Source organism: Pinus tabuliformis, chromosome 7 (assembly GCF_031772625.1).
Source record: "Pinus tabuliformis cultivar Carrire ecotype Pingquan chromosome 7, CPIR1, whole genome shotgun sequence".
NCBI lineage: Eukaryota > Viridiplantae > Streptophyta > Pinopsida > Pinales > Pinaceae > Pinus > Pinus tabuliformis.
The window spans coordinates 2,039,366,551-2,039,388,445 of NC_142293.1; the positions used below are offsets into that span (position 1 = coordinate 2,039,366,551).

The 21,895-nt window shown below is 37.5% G+C and overlaps 2 protein-coding genes across 3 annotated transcripts in view; one reads left to right on the forward strand and one right to left on the reverse strand.

The window, feature by feature from the left end:
- The window catches only part of LOC149256704 (serine/threonine-protein kinase PCRK1-like), a 108,081-nt gene that overhangs the window by 33,436 nt on the left and 52,750 nt on the right, over positions 1-21,895 (forward strand). Inside the window, exons 3-4 of one of the 2 annotated variants that reach the window (XR_016267285.1) lie at positions 1,653-1,775; positions 2,310-2,655. Coding sequence is in view for 1 of the 2 variants with exons in the window: in XM_089460848.1 (XP_089316974.1) it covers positions 1,653-1,775 (123 nt within the window). In the remaining variant the exon portion in view is untranslated. The remainder of the gene's footprint in view (positions 1-1,652; positions 1,776-2,309; positions 2,656-21,895) is intronic. The other variant, XM_089460848.1, reaches the window with a different exon arrangement.
- LOC149256706 (uncharacterized) lies at positions 10,679-12,996 on the reverse strand. The gene is made up of 2 exons (XM_089457494.1): positions 11,476-12,996; positions 10,679-11,352 (listed from the first exon to the last, which is right to left on the reverse strand). The coding sequence occupies exon 1, from the start codon at positions 12,994-12,996 to the stop codon at positions 11,695-11,697; it is 1,302 nt and encodes a 433-aa protein (XP_089313620.1). The 3' UTR covers positions 10,679-11,352; positions 11,476-11,694.

The following is a 21,895-nucleotide window of genomic DNA, read 5'->3' on the forward strand; positions in this document are numbered from 1 at the left end:
TAGTAAGAGTTATTTTAAAATTCTCAATTTTCTTTTTGGTTGATTAAGATTTGGTAATAAATCTCTCTAAGCGTCTGCGAAGAATGTTTTAAGACTATAATAAAAGTTAAAACAAATTAGGCGCTAACTTAGGTTTGGTTATGAGGCTGCCTCATTGTTGCACACTTTTCCCTTAGAAGTAGTCCATATTAATAATTTTTTCAGTTTGCTATCTTTCGTGTGATCCATCTATTGAAACCTAACGATGAACTCGAATGTGGTTCAAAGCATTGATGTGGAAAAATACAAATTTTATGTTAACTATTCCAAACACAAGTTTGATTTGCAAGATTAGGAGGGTTTTCTTCCAAATCCCTTCAAATGTGACTGAGCTGTTGCTTAAGTTGCCACTCTCAGGCACTGCAGTTACGTGCTATCATTTGTCCCCAAACTTTAAGAAACTTGTTTGTCCTTTGGACAACTTTCCAGAATGAAATCCAACTTGAGTTACCAGTTGACCTAGCGACAAGATTCCATACTTGTCAAATGGTTTGAATATATTCCCACGACTACAATAGCGAAACATTAAGAAGATAGGCAAGTGGAAGGAAAAGGCAGTGTTTCCTCTACCAAAGACAGTTGCAGATGGGTAAATAATCTTAACCAGTTATAGAATCAGCAATTGAAACAGCCCTTGAGATTTACTAGTAAAGGTGAACTTGTGCATTTTAGCATAGCCTGTCCAAGGGTGTTTGAATTCTGGCTGGGCCAGTTTACTAATATGACTAAGTATAGCATCCACCTGTCTCCATAGAGTGTTGCATGTGATTAATATCCAAAATAGTTAGAAAGGAATTACATGTGACCAAACCTGTCTTTCTGTTGGCCTGGTACTACTGGCATGCCCTCTGTAGCGTGCCCCACTTCCCACCAGAATGGTTAGTAGTTACCGTCCAACTCTACCATGTTAAAGTATCCACCAATACTTTATTGGCAGGGAATGGGGCATCTGGTCCCACTATTGTATTCTATTATCAGGATCATTTGGAACATACATAGGGCAGAACCTCCACAGTGTACCAACGAACAGAATGGTTATCCAACGATATTGAGCAATCAGATCCTGTGCGCTGTCAATAATAGAAAGAGGGTTTCCAAAAAACTGGCCCACAAACTTCCCCCCTTCGTCGTCCCTCATAAGCAGTCTATTGATATTCCACTTGCCAGCAACTATGTAACAGGGATTGAAGATGGATGCAAGTAGCTTAACTTTCTGTTTTTTTGGTGCTCTCATGAAGTTAGCGCAAGAAGCACTTAGAGGATATTGCTAGCTCTTAATATAATTTAATTGCATGGATGAAACTTATCTGATTTACTCGAAGATACCCAGTAATGCTAAGTAATCATTAGAAAACCGAGTTGGAAGAAACGAGACTATAAAACCAACAATTGGTTGATTAAGAAAGATATATAATGAATGAAGAGAACAGACTTCAATACAGAAGCTTCATATGTTCTATGAAACAGTGGAACTATTTGGTACAAGAAATTCTTCTGCTTATCTGAAATCATTGCAAATATTTGTCAGTTTTCCCTGTTCTGTTAGACAATGGATGAAAATTTTAACACATATTTTGAGGACCCTGCATTTGTCATGATATATGATCTTGCAGATAATCTTTCGAGATTTGAAGTCATCCAATATACTTTTAGATGAAGACTTTAATCCGAAGTTGTCAGATTTTGGATTGGCTCGTCTAGGACCATCAGGGGGCTTCACCCATGTGTCAACAGCGGTATGTATATTCCATAATTTTTTGTGAAAGTATTCATGATTACTATCTTTATGTGTTTGCTTGGGATTCAGTACTGTTCGAACTTCTTGTCAGGATTTATTCCAATAGAAGAGCAACCTTTTCCATTTTTTTATTATAAAGACTGATAGATGGGTGACTGTTTGCAAGAGGCTAGATGAAAATGGGGATATTGTTCTTGTACATGACTATTTTTGTGTGCTTATTACTAGAGGATTATTTGCTTGCTTTTTCAAAAATCGCTTTTGGTATTTTGAATTTTAACCTGACCTCAACAGTGGCCCTTTAAAGAATACTGTTCATCTTGCAATAAATAATACAAGGACACTCCTGACCTCCATGATGGTTGAGGTCTGTGAACCCAGAGCTTAAACTTTTGTTTCATTTTAGTTGAGAACATCCTTCTCAAAATAATTGTTAGAAACATGATCATCAACAATTTTTAGTTTTCTTTGTACTTGCACGAGTGAAATGATTATATTGTTGCCAGTAACATATTATTGTTGTATGGTGCAGTGACTTGGTTGATTGAATTCTTAAAGAGTTTAGCAAGGTTGCTGGCTGCAACTCAGAGCATGGATAATCACTACTCAATAAGAAGAATGCAGAAAAGCGAAGACTTTTCTGAACTGCCTCCTGAAATACCTCTGCCATCTCATCTGATCTGTGCTAAACCGCCGGGGGCATGTTGGTCCAGGTGCATCATCCCAAAAGTCAACAATGTGGGGCAAAGTGTTGGAATGCTGTGGGTGTTGGAGGTGCCCAAGGATGCAAGTGATGCTCCACAACTGTCTGCAGTCCCATGGCTCTCAACGCCTCACCTGTGGGTGTCAATATGTCCCTTTGGAGGACCTGGACCCCAGTTAAGTTGCTCAGACCTATAGATGTAACCGCCTGCCAATTACACACAATATCTAGTACTGCAACTTTCACCATTAGCTACATTTAATCATTATTGCATCTAAGTGAACCAAGCTTGAAAGTAATGGGCAAATTAACACTTTATATGAGGCTTCCCTTAAAAAATTGTGGCTTTGGTCACGTAATGGTGTTATCTCTCTAGGTAGGAGTGGTTAATAGACGACCCTATTAGGTGTTCTCAATCCCCAATGGGAAGTGACATGTCCTTGGTCCACCCTTCAATCGATAGGTGCCATGTGAATAATGATGGAACAGAGGGGAAAAGACTTCATGGCCAAGTGCCATGGTCAAAGGGACCAACCTGATGGGGATCCTCATCCTGGGTGTATAGATGTGAGGAGGGAGCAATCATGGATGCATGAGTTACCAACTTGGCCTTTGTTTTTCCACCCCTCTTATGCCTTTTACTTTTATTGTTTTTTCTTTGTATTACTATTCATAGCTCAAGGAATGAGAGCTTGCTTTGTATGATGTATAACAGTTATTTACCTCCTTGATGATGTGGTTGTGCATCTCCCATCAAGGGTTGGGACATGCAAGGGTTTCTTTTTCTTATGATGATAGGGCAACATTGGCCCAGGAACCTGGTGATGGCCATAATGAGTGAGGTAGAGCTCATGCTTGGCTTTTTCCCACTTGCTAATTTGAATTTCCATTTTCATTTTTCTTTTTGTTTTGCTTGTGGCCATCATATGCTCTTTCTGTTTCTTTTGGCTACATCAAACTCCCAAGAAAAATTTATGAGCCCTACCTAGGTATGGGGATGTGTGGGTGCCAAATCCCAATGAACTAGTTGTCAATTGAATATGAAGAATGGAGGTGGAGTATGGGCTTGTAATGTAAGATGGAAAGTGTTAAGCATGGAATAGGGAGATATGGAGCTACGCTATCTCAATCACTTTTGCCAAGTAGTGCCCCTCGTATACTTGTTGGGCCATTAGGGAAGGTCCCATTGGACTAGAATTGAAAATTAACTCCCCGTTTAAGGTGAGGAAACGAGATCACGACCAAGACCCTTCATTCTTCCAAGTTACCCCATAATCCATGTCAAATGCCCAAATACAAACAAGCATAAGCACCTGATTGCAAAATGAATAAAGTACCTTTTGATTAGAAAACCATCTTCCAACATGTACTCTTGCCATATGGGTGAGGAAACATATGACTGATGCAGGTGGCGGAGATATAAATGGCACATCGTCATCCACTACTAGTGTCTGTTAGTGGCTATTGGCTGGTCGATTGGAAGAGATGATGGGAGAAAAGTTTCTCATATGAAGTTACCCACTTTGGGTGGGTAATAGAACTTTTACTCATCACTTTGATCCACATCATTAGAAGTTAGAACATCTTTACAGGTGAATCAGGGAAGTCTCCCTTGTGGTTTAAATCCACTAAAGAGTAGGAAAAAGTTTGCTAAGTGTTGGATGAAATTTGTTATTGATGTTAAAGGGTGAATGGGTCATTTTTGAGTAATGTTGTCATTGATGTCAAAGCCCTAATCTTAGGGACAATGCCCTAGCTTTGGGATGATCAAAGCATGTGATAATAGTTCAAGAAGCTTTAAAGAGCAAAAGGGTTAGCCCTCAAATGCAAAACTGATAGTCAAAAGAAAATCAAGGAAAAGGTGGTCAAAGCCAAAACAAATTCAAGTAAGGACTATATCATCACGTAACCCTCATCAAGACCTTTCCAATGATATATGCTCCCCTCTAACTCCTCACAATTGAAGAGAAATGATTTTTTGATTTTTGATGCTCCATTTGAATATCCTATCTTTGAATGACTTTTTACTCCATTTAATTGTCTCAAATGGAAGTATAACATACATGGTTGGAAAACTTATTCCGAGACCTTTTCAATGGTATATGGAACTCCCTCTAAATCCTCACGGTTGAGGAGAATGATTTTTTGAATATTCACTATACATTCTACTAGTTGAACAAGCCAGTCCAACCAATGGACAAGTCAACCCAGTCTAGACCCCAAATGCATTATATATAGGTGTGAGGAGGATGCATTTTAACAATTTGCTCAAGGAAAATTCAGCTCTAATGAAACAGGCGAAGAAAAGAAGTTTTTTCTGGGGTTCATATATCATGAACCAGAAGTGAGGAGAGGCTATATGGGGGAGGCTATCTATGGAAGGACTTTTGGCACATTTTGAAAGGATTTTGGCACAATTTTTGAAGTTCTTTTTGGAATCATTCTTGTAGAAGTTTGGAGCATAACTTCAAGTTATTTGTGTAGAAGTTTGGAGCAAATGTTGAAGTTATTCTTGTAGAAGTTAGGTGCAGATCTTGAAGTTATTCTTGTAGAAGTCTTGAAGCAAACTTGAGTTACCTTTTGAGGCATATCAACAGTCTTTTCTGATACAAAATTTTTGAGGGAGATTTGAGCTACTAAAAGCACAATTCGAGGTCTGTTCTAAGGTATATCTAAAGCAGTTGATTGAAGGTATGAATTAGAATCTATTTTTTTGCATTGGAGCTCAGAGTTATAGTGGCATACTTATTGTAGCAGAGTTGAAGCTGAATATGTTTAGGTAGAGATAACAATGATTGTATATTGTTGTATTTGGGTCACTATCCTTGGTAAGAGAGCCCAAGAGTTTTGTTCTTTCTTTTATTGTTGAGGGTGGCAGGGTGGTACTAGGGACGGAAGTTGTTGCCTCCTTCTAGTGGGAGTTGGTAAATCTAGGGTTGTAGCCTTTCCAGTGGTAGCTGGTAAATCGAAAGTTGTAGATCCACTATGGAGTAGTTGCATGGAAACCTACTTGAAGGCTTTAGGAGTGGATGTTTGGCTTTCCATTGTAAATGGCTACAAAGTTCCTAAAAATCCTCCAACTGATCTTGACGAGAAGTTGTTCAACTGCAATTCAAAATTTCTTCATGCTATCACAGGTGGATTGTCAAGAACTATTAAATCCAAGGTGATGTCGTATACCACAACCAAAGAAGTTTGGGATAAACTTGAAACTTTGTATGAAGGTGATGATAAGGTTAAGCAGGTCAAACTTCAAAAATATAGAGCTCAGTTTGAAAACCTGAAAGTGGATGAAAAAGAAGATGGAAACCTACTTGAAGGCTTAAGGAGTGGATGTTTGGCTCTCCATCGTAAATGGCTACAAAGTTCCTAAAAATCCTCCAACTGATCTTGACGAGAAGTTGTTCAATTGCAATTCAAAATTTCTTCATGCTATCACAGGTGGATTGTCAAGAACCATTAAATCCAAGGTGATGTCGTATACCACAACCAAAGAAGTTTGGGATAAACTTGAAACTTTGTATGAAGGTGATGATAAGGTTAAGCAGGTCAAACTTCAAAAATATAGAGCTCAGTTTGCAAACCTGAAAGTGGATGAAAAAGAAGATATTGCGATTTATTTGCTAAGAGTAGATGAAGTTGTCAACTCCATTGGAGGATTAGGAGAAGAATTTAAAGATCCTTTGATTGTAGAAAAGGTTCTAATATTTCTTCTCTTGAGATATGATGCCAAGGTATCTACCATAGAAGAAACCAAGGACTTGACTAAGATGACATGGAAGAATTACATAACACTCTCACAACATATGAAATGAGAATAGATACAAAAGACAAACATTCAAACAAAAAAGCAACCTTTAAAGCCACAAAGAAGACAAGAAATAAAAAACTCAAGTCAGAAGACACACAAGGCGATGAATCATATATAGAAGAAGCAAATTTTATCAGGAAGCTCAAAAGAGGAACTAAAAAAAACAAAGGTAAGTTACCTTTTAAATGTTTCGATTGTGGCAGAATAGGTCATTATGCTAAGAGATGTCCTTTTAAGGAAAGAAAAGCTTCCACAAGAAAAATCTTTATTCTAAAGAAGTCAACAACTCTTCAAATGAAAGTGATATAGAAGAACGAGATGCAAGAGTTCTCTTCATAACCCAAGAAAATCAAGATAATGATCATGATGACAAAGAGGTCAATGATTCAGATGATGAAGAACCAAATATGAGAATAGATTCTTTTTGGGGACTCAAAAAAGATTTAGAGACCGAACAAGAAGATGAAGATCTTAAAGAAAAATTGAAGAATAATGAAAAAGGAAAATTACAAGCTTAGAAACAAAAATAGAGAATTGAAAAGCCTGCTTGAAAAACACGATGAAGAAATTATCTCCTTAAAGGTCCAACTTGAAGAAGCAAATAGAGTTGAGGAAGTAATAAAGACTCAAATGATGAAGAAAGAAGAAGATTGTAAAAAGTTGGAAGAGGAAATTGTGACATTGAGGGCTGAAGTTGATAAACTCAAAAGGAACTTGAACAAATTGCTAGTATTGGATAATATTCTCAATTGTCAAAGATCATCAGACAATAAAAACAGGTTTTGGCTATACAGGGGCATCTTCAAGCAACGAGGACAAAATCTCCAAGGAAGAAACTAAATGAAGTCATTTTGATGATTTTAAGAACACGCATCACAAGGATCAACAATGGATTTAACCTCTTCTAAGGCAAAACAACTTCAGAAGATCATCCTACTCACCTAGTTATGAAAATATCTTTCTTGGCCATTATTACTCTTGCGAAAATTTTGGACATAAAGCAATTCATTGCAAAATCAATACAAGATTCAATTATGCAAGGAGCATGAATGATTATGGATTTAGATCTAGAAATGTCCATGGATCTTCCATCAGATTCTACAATCCATTTGAACCACCAATGAATCAAAACATTGTGTGTTGCAATTGCAATAATCTTGGTCACAAGGCTTGTAAAAGAGTGTGAAAATTCGTTGTCTTGAATTTTACTGTAACAACTGATATTATTTCTTCTATTTGTTAAATTGATTAAACAAATTATTTGCAGTTTTCTATGGCAAATATCGAAACATATACATTGCAGCCTACACAAATAAAATTTTGTGGAAAATAAATGCAAGCACACATATAACCATAATGACAGTTATTTTTGGACATTCGTCGCCGGAAAAACCCAATGTGGGAAAACCGGTGCAGCAGGTGAGGGTTTCTTTTATTAATCTTCAACAATAATTTCTGTACAAGACACTGATAGCCAGAATAAAGGAAGAATCACTGAGAGAAATTTACTGATGAATTTCTCACAGTCCACAATGTTTTCTGACCCCGAAGAAGACCTTCTGCCCTTTCACTGTCCTCACTGTGTCACCCTCTATGTAGTGACTGCGTAGGCCCTACGTCACTCCTCTGTGCTGCCCCTTCCAAATTTGTCCTGCACTCTCAGAGTATTGCTGATGCCCTCTCTTCCACCTGCAACTCACTCTCTAACTCGATTTTCTCTTACCAAACTGCCCCGAGAAAATCAATCTGCTTGAGCAACTGGGTATCTGCCCTGGTGTGTTCTCCATCTACCCATAGACTTCTTCTTATAATATTCTATTGGAGCATTAATGATCAAGATTAAAACATAATCGATGGCCCAGATTAATTCCCTGTTGATTTGTGTGAGTTTCTAGATGATTCTCACCACATCTCAATTAATACTAATTAATTAACCATATTCCCTAAGTTTAGACTTAGGAAATAATTAAAAAATTGGTTAATAATAATTGAGACACTTATGGGTGGAATTTCGAGAAATGATTTCTGGGTTTTGGAGAAAGCATTCATTCTAGCCTTTCCACAAATTTTTGTGGCTAGAACACATCCGATGCTACAAAAACTAACAAAGAGAATGCTTCAATCATGTAGACAGAGAAGCTAGCTATGACATGAGAGAAGAGAAAGAAGGAAAATTGCAATCTTGTATTGATCGCTGAAGATAAATCAGATTAATGGTACATAGATAGTGGATGCTCGACACTTATGACTATCGCTGAAGATAAATAAGATTAATGGTACATAGATAGTGGATGCTCGACACTTATGACTGGAGATCAAAACAAATTTGTCAGCCTAAAAGAAAAAAGTGGTAGTGTTGTGTTTGGAGATAACTCTTCTGTCAAGATACTTGGAAAAGGTGTAGCAAGTCTTGGAAGCGAACATATGAAAGCACAAAATGTTTTGCTAGTTAAGGATTTGAAGTACAATCTTCTCAATGTTGGCAAGATGTGTGATCAAAGGTATAATCTCTTGTTTGACTTCTGGAAGTGTGAAATTAGAGAAGAAGACTCAGGAAGATCGGTTGCAACAACTACAAGAAGACCAAACCACATATACGTTCTAGACTAAGCAGATCGAAAGAAAATTGCAGCCAAGCAAAGGAGCTAAAAGCACAACAAAGAAGGAAAGGACAAGAAGACACAAGTAGTGTTGAGTGCCATATGTTCAGGTGGGTAGCCCTAAAGACATAAGTCACCCTTTTCCATTGATGTAAAAGGGGGAGAGAAAAGAAAGTGTAGCATGGAGACAAAGGAAGTGAAGCATGGAGACAGGGGGAGCATAAGTGTTGACAATAATGAAAAAAGGAGAGATTGTTGGATAAAAGTTTTCATTGATGTTGTTGATAGGTGGTTGTTATTGATGTGAACCCAAGCAACATGAGGAGATGCCCTGCATTTGTCGACTAATATGACATAGCAATTCATGGTTTTTCATATCAGGATCATCCTTAATAGATTCTCCTCATCAAGCTGTTTCTTGTGGTATGTGGCTTGTCACATAGTTCTTCACGCTTAGAGAGATATTCCAGTTTGAAGTTGAAGACCCCAATTTGTGGGTAGAAACCCCAAAGGATAGCGATGTGGCGCTCTCCCATTGGTTAGTTCTTTATTAAATCAAGGAAGCAGAGTGTTTCATCAATATTATGGTTAAAATGTTTCATTAGGGGTCTCAATAACTAAATTACAAAAGGTTTTGTTCCAAGTCAAAATAGTAGAACTTAATCCCCAAGTGCCAATGACTTCATTTCTTGGGGTTCAAACTTCAAGTCAATTCAAAAATCCCTCTAATATAGGTATCGTTGCTTCCTAAGAAGTCCCTTTCTATCCAAAGCAAAAACTATAAAAAGGTATTGACTCAATCTTCTAAGGTATGCACTATGATGAATATCTTTTGATTAAGTGACCTCTGAAATTCAACTTCGGCCCTTGTGGAGACAACAAAATATCACAAGGGTTTGATGACAAGGGTTTTGTTTGTTTTGGTTTTTGGAGATTTTATTGGGCTACTTTATTGCAGGTATGATCTGGGCAACGAAGTTTTAGGGCATCGAATCTGCAACTCAACAGGACCAACAAAGAGTTAGAAAAGAAAGGCCAAAGTTTTGTTGGTTGTTGCAGAAGCCAAGTCCTGTTAAGGCAACTTTTATATGCCAACTCTGTCCAGCGAAGTCTGTAAATGTTTAATTTTGGTCCGCTGAGACAAGATTAAGGTTAATTCTCCAACCACATGGAAGGTTGAAGCACTGTTACTATTTCAGAACTACAGACTTATATTTCTGAGCATCATCCTTTATGCATCCTTGATCTAATTAAGGATATACATCTTAAAGCACCTGTGGCTATTAGGTCTATAAACCACTGAAGCAATGGACTGCTTTTTGAAGTTGAGGAATTCGTCATATTGATATGCCATTGGCACACGATTGTCTTTCAATATCATAACGAATAGGTTTTTGAATCATTCCAAAGGGTAAGACGAATTGTTGCAATTGATCTGAGCATGCTTTCTTGAATGACTGTCGTTCTGTGGAGAATTCTGAAGTATGGATATATTTGGAAATTTGTGGATGATAATGGATGGATTTCTGAGCACTGTCTGAAGTCTTCTGAAACTTGCATTGCTCTGCGGTTTTAAAGTGCCATTCTATACGAGTATTTGGCACAGTATATATATATATATATATCAATGTTGTTAAAAGCGCGATCGGGATTTAATCGGCGCCGGGAAAAAAGCGGAAAAATCGTTAAAATCGGGAAAAAATCGTTTGGCACAAAAATATTCATTTTTTTTCAATTTTTTTAATATCTAAACCATCTACAACATAAAATAAATACATTGACACATAAATATGATAAAAAAACTAATATATAAGATGTTTAATATCATTTCTAGCGCTAAAATCACACATAACATTGAATCATGTCCTGAATAGTAAGTCCTGAGTCCCAACTCAGCCTCAAAATATCAACAAAAAATATGATAATGTATCTCATCATGTCATAATGTCATATACAATAAAATGAAAGTCTAAGACTCTAATCCTATTGATTTCCTCTGCCCCTCTTGCGAGAAAATGTCACTGCTTTCCCTTTCCCCCTAGATGAAGATGCTGGTGCCTGTGGTGGTGGAAATGGCAGTGGAGTCTGACGTGCTCTAGAAGCTGAAGAAGTAGCTGTAGAAGTAGCAGCTACTGTAGGTAGACAGAGACCACGTCCTCTAGTGGTAGCCCGGGTAGGCGGTGTCACCTCCTCCTCCTGCTCCTCCAACTCCTCCTCCTCCTGCTCCTGCTCCTGCTCCTGCTCCTCCTCCTCCTCCTCCTCCTCCTCCCCCTCCTCCTGCACTAACCAATCCTCAGTGGGATCCATGAGAGGCCTCTCGGTCTCAACCCTCCATTCAGCAGTGGTGTCAATCTCATCCAATGAGATGGCTTCCATATCAGGTGTCTTGTCTAGTTGCCTCACCCACAATCGAAGATTGTAGTAGACATAGACCATGTCATTAAGTCTACGGGACTCCAACCTGTACAAAGTTCATGAAATAATAATTAATAATTAATATTATAAAAAAAATATTGTTTAATGAATTCAAAAATTTATTTGGAAATTTGCAATATTTTAAATGTTTAAGTGTTAAGTTGTTAACCTATTGCGCTTCTTGTTGTGTATTTTTTCAAATACACTCCAATTGCGCTCACATCCCGAGGAGCTGCATGTTTGGCTGAGGATGCGTATGGCAAGCTTTTGCAAAAGGGGTACTCTGCCACCATACATCTTCCACCATGCGGCTACAACAAAATTACAAATAAACATAAGAAAAAAATGGAATTTGAAGAGACAATGAAATTTGAAACAAAGTTACAAACTAAAAAATACCTGGCATTTTGGCCGTCCTATCAAAGATAGCCATATCAAAGCCAAATGTGCCACCTGACATCTTATACGTCTCAATTTGTTTAGAGATCTCCATACGTTGTTCTGGAGTTCTCACCATCTTCTGGACACAGGTTAATAATCCATCCATGATCTCAGCATCAAAATCAAACCCACATGCATAAGAAAATGCAGGGTTCAGGAAAAGCCCAGCAGCATGAATGGGACGATGGAGTGTGTTGTTCCATCGCTCATCAATGACGTTCCATAGAAGGAGTTGTCTCTGGAACCCATCATCTCCCTTGTCATCATAGTAGGACCGAATGGCTTCTTTGGCCCTGTCCATGGCTTCATACAAATAGCCCATTGCGGGCTTCTCACCATCTACCAACCGAAGAACCTTTACCAAAGGTTCAGTGACAGCGCACACCTCCTGCACTCCCGCCCAGAAGTCTTCTTGGTATGAAACAAGTCTGCAGACGGCCTCTCCTTCTGGTTTGCGGCTCATTGGCGAAGAACGCCACTCCTCTGAAACAAACATTCTCTTCAAATCCCACATAGATTTCAAGAGGGATTGAAGAGATATGAAACTCGTCGCAAACCGTGTAATGGCGGGGCGCACCAACTCTTTGTTGTTGGTGCATTTTCTCATCAAGCTAAGCACAGATGTGTGATTGTAAATAAATTTTGTGATGCTTTTTGATGAGTCAACAGTCTCTTTGACAAAGGGAATTTTCCCTATGTCCTCTAACATCAAATCAATACAATGGGCAGCACAAGGTGTCCAAAATAAAGTAGGATGCTTGTCCATAAGCATTCTACCAGCAGCAACATAATTTGCAGCGTTGTCCGTTATGACTTGGACAACATTTTCTGCACCCACCTCCAAAATAAACACATCCAGCAAATCACATAAATTTTTTGCATCTTTGATTTGATGAGTTGCATCAATAGATTTGATAAACATAGTCCCCCTGGGACAACTAACCAAGAAGTTTATAAGGGTTCTCCCCTTTTGGTCAGTCCAACCATCTGACATAACAGTGCATCCTGTTTGTGCCCAGGATTCCCTAAAATCCTCCAATCTTTGGGTGCAGTCACGCTTTTCATCTTGAAGAAGCCGGCCTCTGAAATCATGAAGAGAAGGGATTTTGTACCCCGAGCCAACACTGGCAATAGCATCAACAGTAGGTTGGAAAAATGGATTATTCCTTACAATGCTGAAAGGAATATCACTCCAGAGGAGAAATTTTGTCATCAACTTGTCAGCTTGTTCTTTTTCAGTTCTTTTCATCATTGAACTGATAGTTGGTTGTGCACCAGGTGTGGTTCGAGGAACAAAAAATGATGATGCAGCTACCGGATTGACTGACGCTGCAGTAGAACCAGTGCCACTTGGCCCACTTCCTTCAGCTGACCTTTTTAGTTGCCTTTTGAGTTCTTCTTTGGCCTCTTTAGAGTGCTCTAATTCTCCCAATGCTCTCATGGCTTTTCGGATAATTTCAGCATTTGTATTAGGACAGGGCACCACATCACGTCCAGGGATTTGTGCAAGGTGGAACTTCAACCTGTACACCCCCCCGAATATCTCCTTTCCACACAACTTGCAATACAAGTTTTGTCTATCATTCGGAGTTTTAGGGTCACCATATTCCCAGAAAGGATCCAATTTCCTTGGCATGTTTGTTTTTGAATTTTGAATTTGCAAACCTATGGAAAAATAAGGATTAGGAAATAAGAATTTAGGATTACATAATACAAATTACAATTTAGCATTTACAAAATTACAAGTTAATTATTTCCAAAATCCCAATTTCCAAACCCAAGTTACCCAACCAAATGCCAATGGCAAATGCCAAAAAACAATGAAAATTCAAAAAAAATAAACAATGTTTAAAAAAAATGAGAAAATAAAAATAAAAAATTGGTTCTCATAGTCATAACAAATAACCCATCCCAAATCAATGAAAAATTTCCAAAAATTCTTTAAAAACAATGAAAAACAAAGTTTTTATAGAAGCAAAACAAAAAAAAATTAATCTACATACCTGGTTTATGGACAAATTGGTGATCTTGGCTTGGATTCCTCCTAAAAACGCTTGGATTCGCTCCCAAATCCGACGGCAACCCTTCAGCTCCTCTCCCTCACTTCTTCTCCTCCTCCTCCGCGCGGACTGCTCAATGAAATAAAAAAAAAATCGAATTTCCATATAAAACGCCCACTGCCCCCGCGCCCTGCGATTTTTTCGAAAAAATCGCGATTTTTTGAAAAACTCGCGATTTTTCGTATAAAAAAAAGGCCGATTTTTATGGATAAAAATCACGATAAAATCGGATTTGCGAAAAAATCGCGATTTTCCGATAAAATCGCGATTTTATCGCGATTTTAACAACACTGATATATATATATATATATATATATATCTATATATATATATATATATATATATATATATATATATAGCTCAGATTGAGCCGACTTGTGCAAAGCTTTGACATTAAAATTCAATTGAAAAGTTTTGGAATCAACTCATTTATGGAGCTAGGGACTTTGGTTTGTAGACCTTTGATGTTTGCATCAGTATTTGCTTCATAACCAACAATCTATTGGCATCAAGAATAATGTCTGCTATTGGGCATCCTAAAGTAAGGGTTTCATGTATAATTATCACAACAGTTTGAAGTAGCAACAGTCACTTCATTATTGTTGCAGTACCCAATCTCTCTAAGAAGCAGATATTCTTCATCGCAGAAGTTTGGAAGGTTGAATCACATGCTACAGGTGACATCTACAAGCTTTTAGCACTTTTGTCAGTAAGGGTTCTGTTTAGGGTTCAGGGATCTACACAGAACAGAAACAACAACAGAGGGATGATGCTTATTTGAAGAAGTATAGCATCAAGGGTTCCATTGACAGTAGTTGAAGCAACTTTATCATCAACGACAAAGCAACTTTATCATCAAGAACAAAGCAGTAAAGGCAGAAAACAGTCCAAGTTTCATCATCAGCAACAACTCACATCAAAGGCATTTTGTACAGCAGTTCAGATAACTCACATCAAAGGCATTTTGTACAGCAGTTCAATAACTCACATCAAATGCATTTTGTACAGCAGTTCAGATCATAGTACAAACTGTGGTATGTAATTTAGAGTCTTGTGAATATTTTGTAAAGGGATTGTACTGTTGTAGAAAGAATTGTAGAAGTTACTTTGTCCTTGTTGTTGGTACAAGGATTTAGGTCCCAAGGTTTGTTGTTGGGACAAGGGTTTAGGTCAGTTGAAGAAAAGTCATTGTATATCATTGTAAGTGGACCATTATCCCTGGTATGGGAGTCCACAATATTGTATTAAATTTTTGTCATTTTCAGGGTGGTAGGGTGGTGCTAGGGAGGTGGTTAGAGTCACTTTCAGGTTGAAGCATGAGAACACTCCAGGGTGGTAGGGTGGTGCTAGGGAAAGTTGGAGCTTGCTAGGGTGTTGAAGCATCCTTTTAGCTGATTGCTGATAAACCAGGGCGTTGGGGCATCCTTCCAGTGGGAGCTGGAGAATGAATGCTTTTCTAGAGTTCTAGGGAGTTGGGGCTTTCTTTTCAGTTGGAGCTGAAGATTAAAAGAACTTATTAGAAAAGTGTTTGGTGGTTTTTGACTCAGAGGGGGTTTTCCACCTAAAAATATTTTTGTTCACTGTGTACTGTTTATTTATGGTTTTAAATAACTACTGAAGATTAATTAATGCTCTGAAAAGATTAATAAGTTACTAATTGCTAAGAAATACTGATTCACCCCCCTCTCAGTATTTCCAACAAATGTCAAAGGGTAAATGGGTCATTGTTTAGTAATGTTGTCATTGATGTCAAAGCCGGATGATGCCCTAGCTTTGAAATGATCAAAGCATGTGATAATAGTTCAAGAAGCCCTAAAGAGCAAAAGGGTTTAAGCCCTCAAATGCGAAACTGACAATCAAACAAAAGTCAAGGAAGAGGTGGTCAAATCCAAAGCAAATTCTAGGAAGGAATATATCATCACGTAGCTCTCATCAAGACCTTTCCAATGTTATATGACACTCCCTCTAACTCCTCGCGGTTGAAGAGAAATTATTTTTGGATTTTTGATGCTCCGTTTGAATATCCTATCCTTGAATGTATTTTTACTCCATTTACCTAGCTCAAATGGAAGTATAACATACATGGTTGGAAAACTTATTTTGATTCCTGTTGTCGCTTGGATTGTACAGGCATTGCGACAACGCTTAGGACAGGGGCTATCACTCTGATCCCTGCCCACTCTGTTCTAGCTGTCTCCCAACAACAGGCTACGTGGGGTAGTTCCTATGGAATGAAATGAAGGAAAACAAGTTGGAAACTAACTTGTTGGAGAGACACGGATGAGTGGTCTAGCCAATTGGTTAAATTGAAGTATGAGACCAGTGCCTTAGTGGAGTCACAAATTCTTGCGTATAGTAAATTGGAACCAAATGATCGGATGAATACCCATTGCTTAAGATGATTGACTAACCTGAATGATATGCAAACCTATGACCTATGTGTGATTTAGAGATCTTAATCTAGATGTAACCTTCCTTTAACTATTTGAAGTTGGGCTCCAAGGTAGGTTGTGGGAAGGAGGCCAATAGGAAGCAAGCTAAGGCCTAATTAACGATACCTTCTGTCGTGCTCCTCTCACCCAATGCCTCCGGCGCTGTAGAGACTGTGGCTCTTATAACTGCAAGGTCACCGTGTTAACCAATGAAGGGTTGCCGAGGCCCCTCAAGCTTAAGTGAGAAGGGTTTCGCTATCTCTCTATCAACCTAGGTTATGCTAGGAGATAAATTATTCATGCAATCTAAATCTAATATGCTTATGCAAGAGATTATGGGTGAGATTATCTTGAGTTAAGATTGTTTAAGTTATTTAAGTACTTATGTGAAATTTGTCTTAATGCAAGAGTACTTAACAATGTTGTGACTTAAACAAGATGAGTGCTGAGAGATATAGGTGTAAATTTTAAGTAACCAATTTTATCCACAAGATATTATGCCAATTAACAAGATCAATGTCAGATTTTGAGTGTAGAGATGAGAAACACCAATTTCAAATTTATAACAATTTATATCAGCAATAAATATTCAGAAAATTCAGACTTAATTAATGTTATAAGCGCAGTGAGGAAACTACTTCAAAACATGAAATTTGCCTTAGACATAAAACACAAAATTCTCAATGACCAACAAATGTAAATCAACTTATTTAAACCTACTTTATAATGGTGTATTTAGTGAAAAGGTCTGATTTGTTAATTTACAACAGTAAACAACCATAGCTCAACAAGCTAAAGATGCCAAAAATAGACGGTCAATATGCCCAAATATAGTAAAAATGCGCTAGAACTCAAAAATTTCAATTATAAGGGTTTTTAGGACGTGTGATTCAGAAATTTCAGAATTGATAAATTTATTACAGTAGTAAATTAGTGACAGATCAACGAGCTAAAAATATTGAAGATGATGCCCAAAATGTCTAAAAATAGTAAGTTTTTTTCCAGAAACTGGAAATTCAAATTTTTTGATCCTTGTTAAGTATATGCTTCAGGGATATTTCAGACTTGAATTTCACAGTCATGCAGTAAATTCCAGCAAGCTAAATTGTTAGATCTAGGTCAAATTAGAGATGCCCAAGTGACCAAAACTTGCGAAAATTTAAATTTTGCAGTTCTAATCGATCTTGACCAATTAAAATATGATTTTAGGGCTTAGATATTAATGATTTTACTGCTGTAATAAAACTGAAGCAAAACAAGGGCCTAGAGGTCAAACCCTAGGCCCAAGGCCTTGTAGTTGAAAACCTTTGAAACTTTGGGATCATGTTGCCACTTGAAAAATTTGAATTTTGAGATCTTAAGCATGTAAAACCACCAAATATTTAGCCTTAAAACTTAAGATTAGGGTTTCAGGTCAATTTAGGGCAAAATAGGTGAAGAAAATGGAGAACAAGGCTAAGGGAGGCGAATTTGCGGGGATAAAAGTGCTAGGAGGATAGATTGGGGCCCAAAAATGAAGAATAAGGCCTCAAAGAAGCAACACTATGCCCAACGACACTAGCATTGGGTGTATGGAGGGGCTAGGGGCCTAGGGAAAGGCCTAAGGCCTAAAGGCCAAGGTAAGGGCGCTGCAAGCCCTTAGAGTGTTGCGGCCTAGGGAGAGAGGAAGAGGAGGGCCGAGGGAGGAAGGGCCAAGAGCGAAGGAGGCTGAGAGAGGGGAGACCGAGGAGGACGAAGGGTTGAGAAGGCCTAGGGGAGTTGGACGAAGGGAGGCCGAAGCCTCAAAACCCCACAATAAGGCCAAAACTTGGCCCTAAACCAAGACGCTAAGGGGAGGAAGGCTGATGCTGAGGTCTAGGAAGGCAAATTGGGGGCTAGAAGCCTTGAAAAGCTTGAAACCCTTGCTCAATTTTTTATTATCCCTCAACTCCTTTGATTTTCCAAAATTTTCTCCGTGGGAAATCTTGCAAAAATTTCCAAGAGACTAGATCTTACCCTCAAGGGCCTAATCTAGCTCTTCTCCCTCTTGATTTCTTTATCTAACCTGCAAAAATAAAATTTACAATACCCAAACCCCAAATATATACAAAACGAATCTAAAACCCCAAGTTAGAAAAACAATTTACTATTTAATTTACAAAATTTATTTACAAAATATACATGGGTTTTTAAAATAGATTTTGAGAAAATAATTTTTATTATATTTTTTTCCTTGAAAGAATGGTTAAAACGCTTCAAAAAAATTAATGCTTACTATAGCCCCAGCAAAGATTCAATCCACCATATAAAAACTAGAGATTCAAGCAAAGTAACCCTTGCCCATAGTCTGTGAACTTGGAGACGAAGAATTGAGTACTTGCTCACACTATGTATTATCTAAAATACTAATATAAAACACAACATAGGAAGTCCATAGTCAATACATACCACAGTTCAGCGATAAGAACGCCTCAAGTCGCACCCCAAAGTCTTTTATTATAGTAGAAAAAATAGTTCCTAGCAGGATAATAGTTTACAAAATGCTTCAACAACAGTTCTAGCCAGATATCAAGATAACTAGAGACTCAAATGACTCTAATTTATAGACAAATGCTCCAAATGGAAAAATAACGGTTAGTTTCTTTGATCTTTGTCAAAATAATCTTGACTGTTGATAAACACTTCAAGATCTTTTAATCTTGGCCCTTGATTTTTTATTTTTGAGGAATTTTCGATTTATCATTTAATTTCATTTTAATTAGCTAAAAATTAATTATTTTGAGCTAATTTCTTCAAATTTGACTTTGACTTAACCACCAAGGTCCAAGGGTCCAAATTTTCTTGAAAAATACAATATTCCCTTGATGGAGAACGTTTAAAAATTGAATCTTTTAAGGCCCGCGGATTTTTCCATTTGGAGAGTTTATTTTCCTAAGGCAATTTAACTTGACTCTAATTAATTAATTTTTCTGGCTTAGGATTTAGTTTATTTTTCTAGAAAAACTAATTAATTTACACATGAGGGGATTTAATTATTTTTCCAACTCTCTAATACATATGATTTTTCATTTACAAAACTCAAATAGGGAATACACATTTGTCTTAGACCCTCAAGACACATAAACCATCTGTGACTCAATTTGATCTAGTAAACCAAGTGATTTGTAATAAAATAATTAAGCCAATTAGCTTAAATTATTCACAAACCATTTTTACATCAGACTTGACTAAAACACTAGTACTCACCTAATAATTTGACAATAAATTTCACCCTAGCTTTGGGGTTTAAGCTAGAGGGAAAAACTCTTCTGATTAGCCGTGTCGAAAAACACAGGTAATCAGTGAGGTTAAAAGGCCTCATAGGATGGAATTCGTCATCAAATTATAGGCTTACCTGGGTTGTTACATAGACTCAAGGTTTTACTAAGATCATTTACAATGTATAACTTGCAGAATGGTATGACCATGACACATGGACTGTTGATATGTGATCCGTTCCTTGTTGAAAAAAGTTGGTACTTTTGCTTCCTTGGAACTTTGATAAATCCGGCACAACATTTGGCTCCATATGGGGATACGTTGCTTCCAAGAAGGAACATGAGAATCCCAGAATCCTGCATCCAAGGAAACAAAAGTCCATCAAATAGATATCCATTCAACATCCAAATCATCATGCATATATAGAAAATATTGCTAGAATATAAAATCTACTCTAATAAATTGAAATATAAAAAGACATAATATGAATGCGTGAAATAAACTATCTAACGACATCAAATAAGAAGGGATTAGGGTTAGAGATTCCATACAAAACGATGCCCATGGCATCATATATCATCGGTGAAAAACAATCTTGTGCATTTGTCTGTTGACTGGTAGATCACTTGGCTGCTTTTCAAATGTCCCTTGCTGAATGTTGACCCTCTTAGGTCGGTGTGATTGCTCATCACTGTGTTGCATATCTCTGTAAATCTTAAATCTTCTTATTTTTCTGTTTGGCGGAGGGGATGGGTGGTGGAAAATGTGACATATCTTTAATTCAAATGAGTCGAATGCTCCTGCGGCGTAACCTGCTCACCATTTTCCAATTTCTTTGGAACTTCCACATGGTATCTTCTTTGTACTTTTCTGTATAACCTAACCATGCCACCTGTTGCTATTGGAATAGTGGCATAAGATAAATCCATTTGAATGCATCCACCTAAATCAACTGGAAATTGTGGAGAGAGAAGCATTCCCCATACATTTGGTGCATCAATGACTGCAATATCCATGGTGACGATTTTGTATGGATAATCTGCTAAGGCAACCTGTAAAGCTTTAACCACGACAAGGACTTCAACCTTTCCATAGTCCATTGAACAAATGTTATAATACGGTTTACAAATTCTTAAGTTTAATTGCTCCATGACCTTCTTGGTCATAACATTCTTAGATGCACTAGAATCTAGCATGCAATTGTGAAGTAATCTGTCATTGATGTCCAAAGTAAGAAAGAATGGTTCATGATTTTCATTAGTCATATAACAGTTGATATCCTTTAATTTGATTTCTTCGTCTTGATGATTAATTCCGTCATCTTTTTGTTGAAGCATACCCAAAGCCCTGAAGAAAGATGCCCTTTGAGATGGAATCTTTAAAAGTTCAAGTACAGGGACAAACATCTTAATATTATTTATCCATGCGGCCCAATCCATGTTCAAACCAGATTTGTATCTTTTGGCGGAACCTGCTTGTTTTGACTTTGACCTTTACCCTTCCTTTGATACGTGTAGCCCTTACTCTTTGCAAGTTCTAGAACTTGTTCTTGAGTTGGTTTTGTTGAAAATAGCGACAAGAAATGTTAAAAATAACATCTCGAAATTCCAATTTAATTTGTCCTTGAATTAAATTGTAATTATTTTCTCATAGCAACTTGTAATAGTTAACTAAGTTAAGCTGACTTAGTTAGCTTAGGAAATTCGAGTTGGAAATCTATCTAGAGTCATGTAGAGTGATTCCTAAATTTTAGGGGCCAATGTTGAGTTCTTTGGAGTTGTAATTAGATAACTCAGTAGGCTGAGTTATAGTCAGTTAAACTAGTTTTAACTATTGGACGAACTAGTAGAGGTCTAGTAGTGGAGTAGTGCACCAGTGCATCACCAGTACCACACCAGGTAACTGAAGATTCACTCATAAATAACTCATGCATGTCAGTTCAGAGGAAGACCCAGTTGAGATTGGAGTTCAGGGACAATGTACAATTAGTTGTATAATTTTCTGAATTTTAAGATGGTGCGTACAATCAGTTGAGGACCTAAGTTTGGATTGCGCTGTTTTGGAAGAAGCATTTCCCAGTTAAATATGGGTTGATCCTCTTAGGAATTGCGCAAGGAAATAGGGGCTTGGCAGGCAACAAAATTGGCTAAGTGTTGGCTAGATCGGGCTTGTAAGGCAGAGAGTTAATCATACTTGTGCAGGGATTGTTCTAGTGAGAACATGCATTGTATTTTCTTCTCAAATTTCTGATTAATGCAATATAGATAGTTGGGGTTCTGAGCAGCTGCTTTCCCCAAAGAAATATTATGTTATGTGCAATTGATATTCTTCCTCTTGCTGATTATTGTTTTCATCGATAATTATTGGTTTCCGCTGTTGAAAGTAGATAGATTCTTTGTTGGAAATAATACTGAGAGGG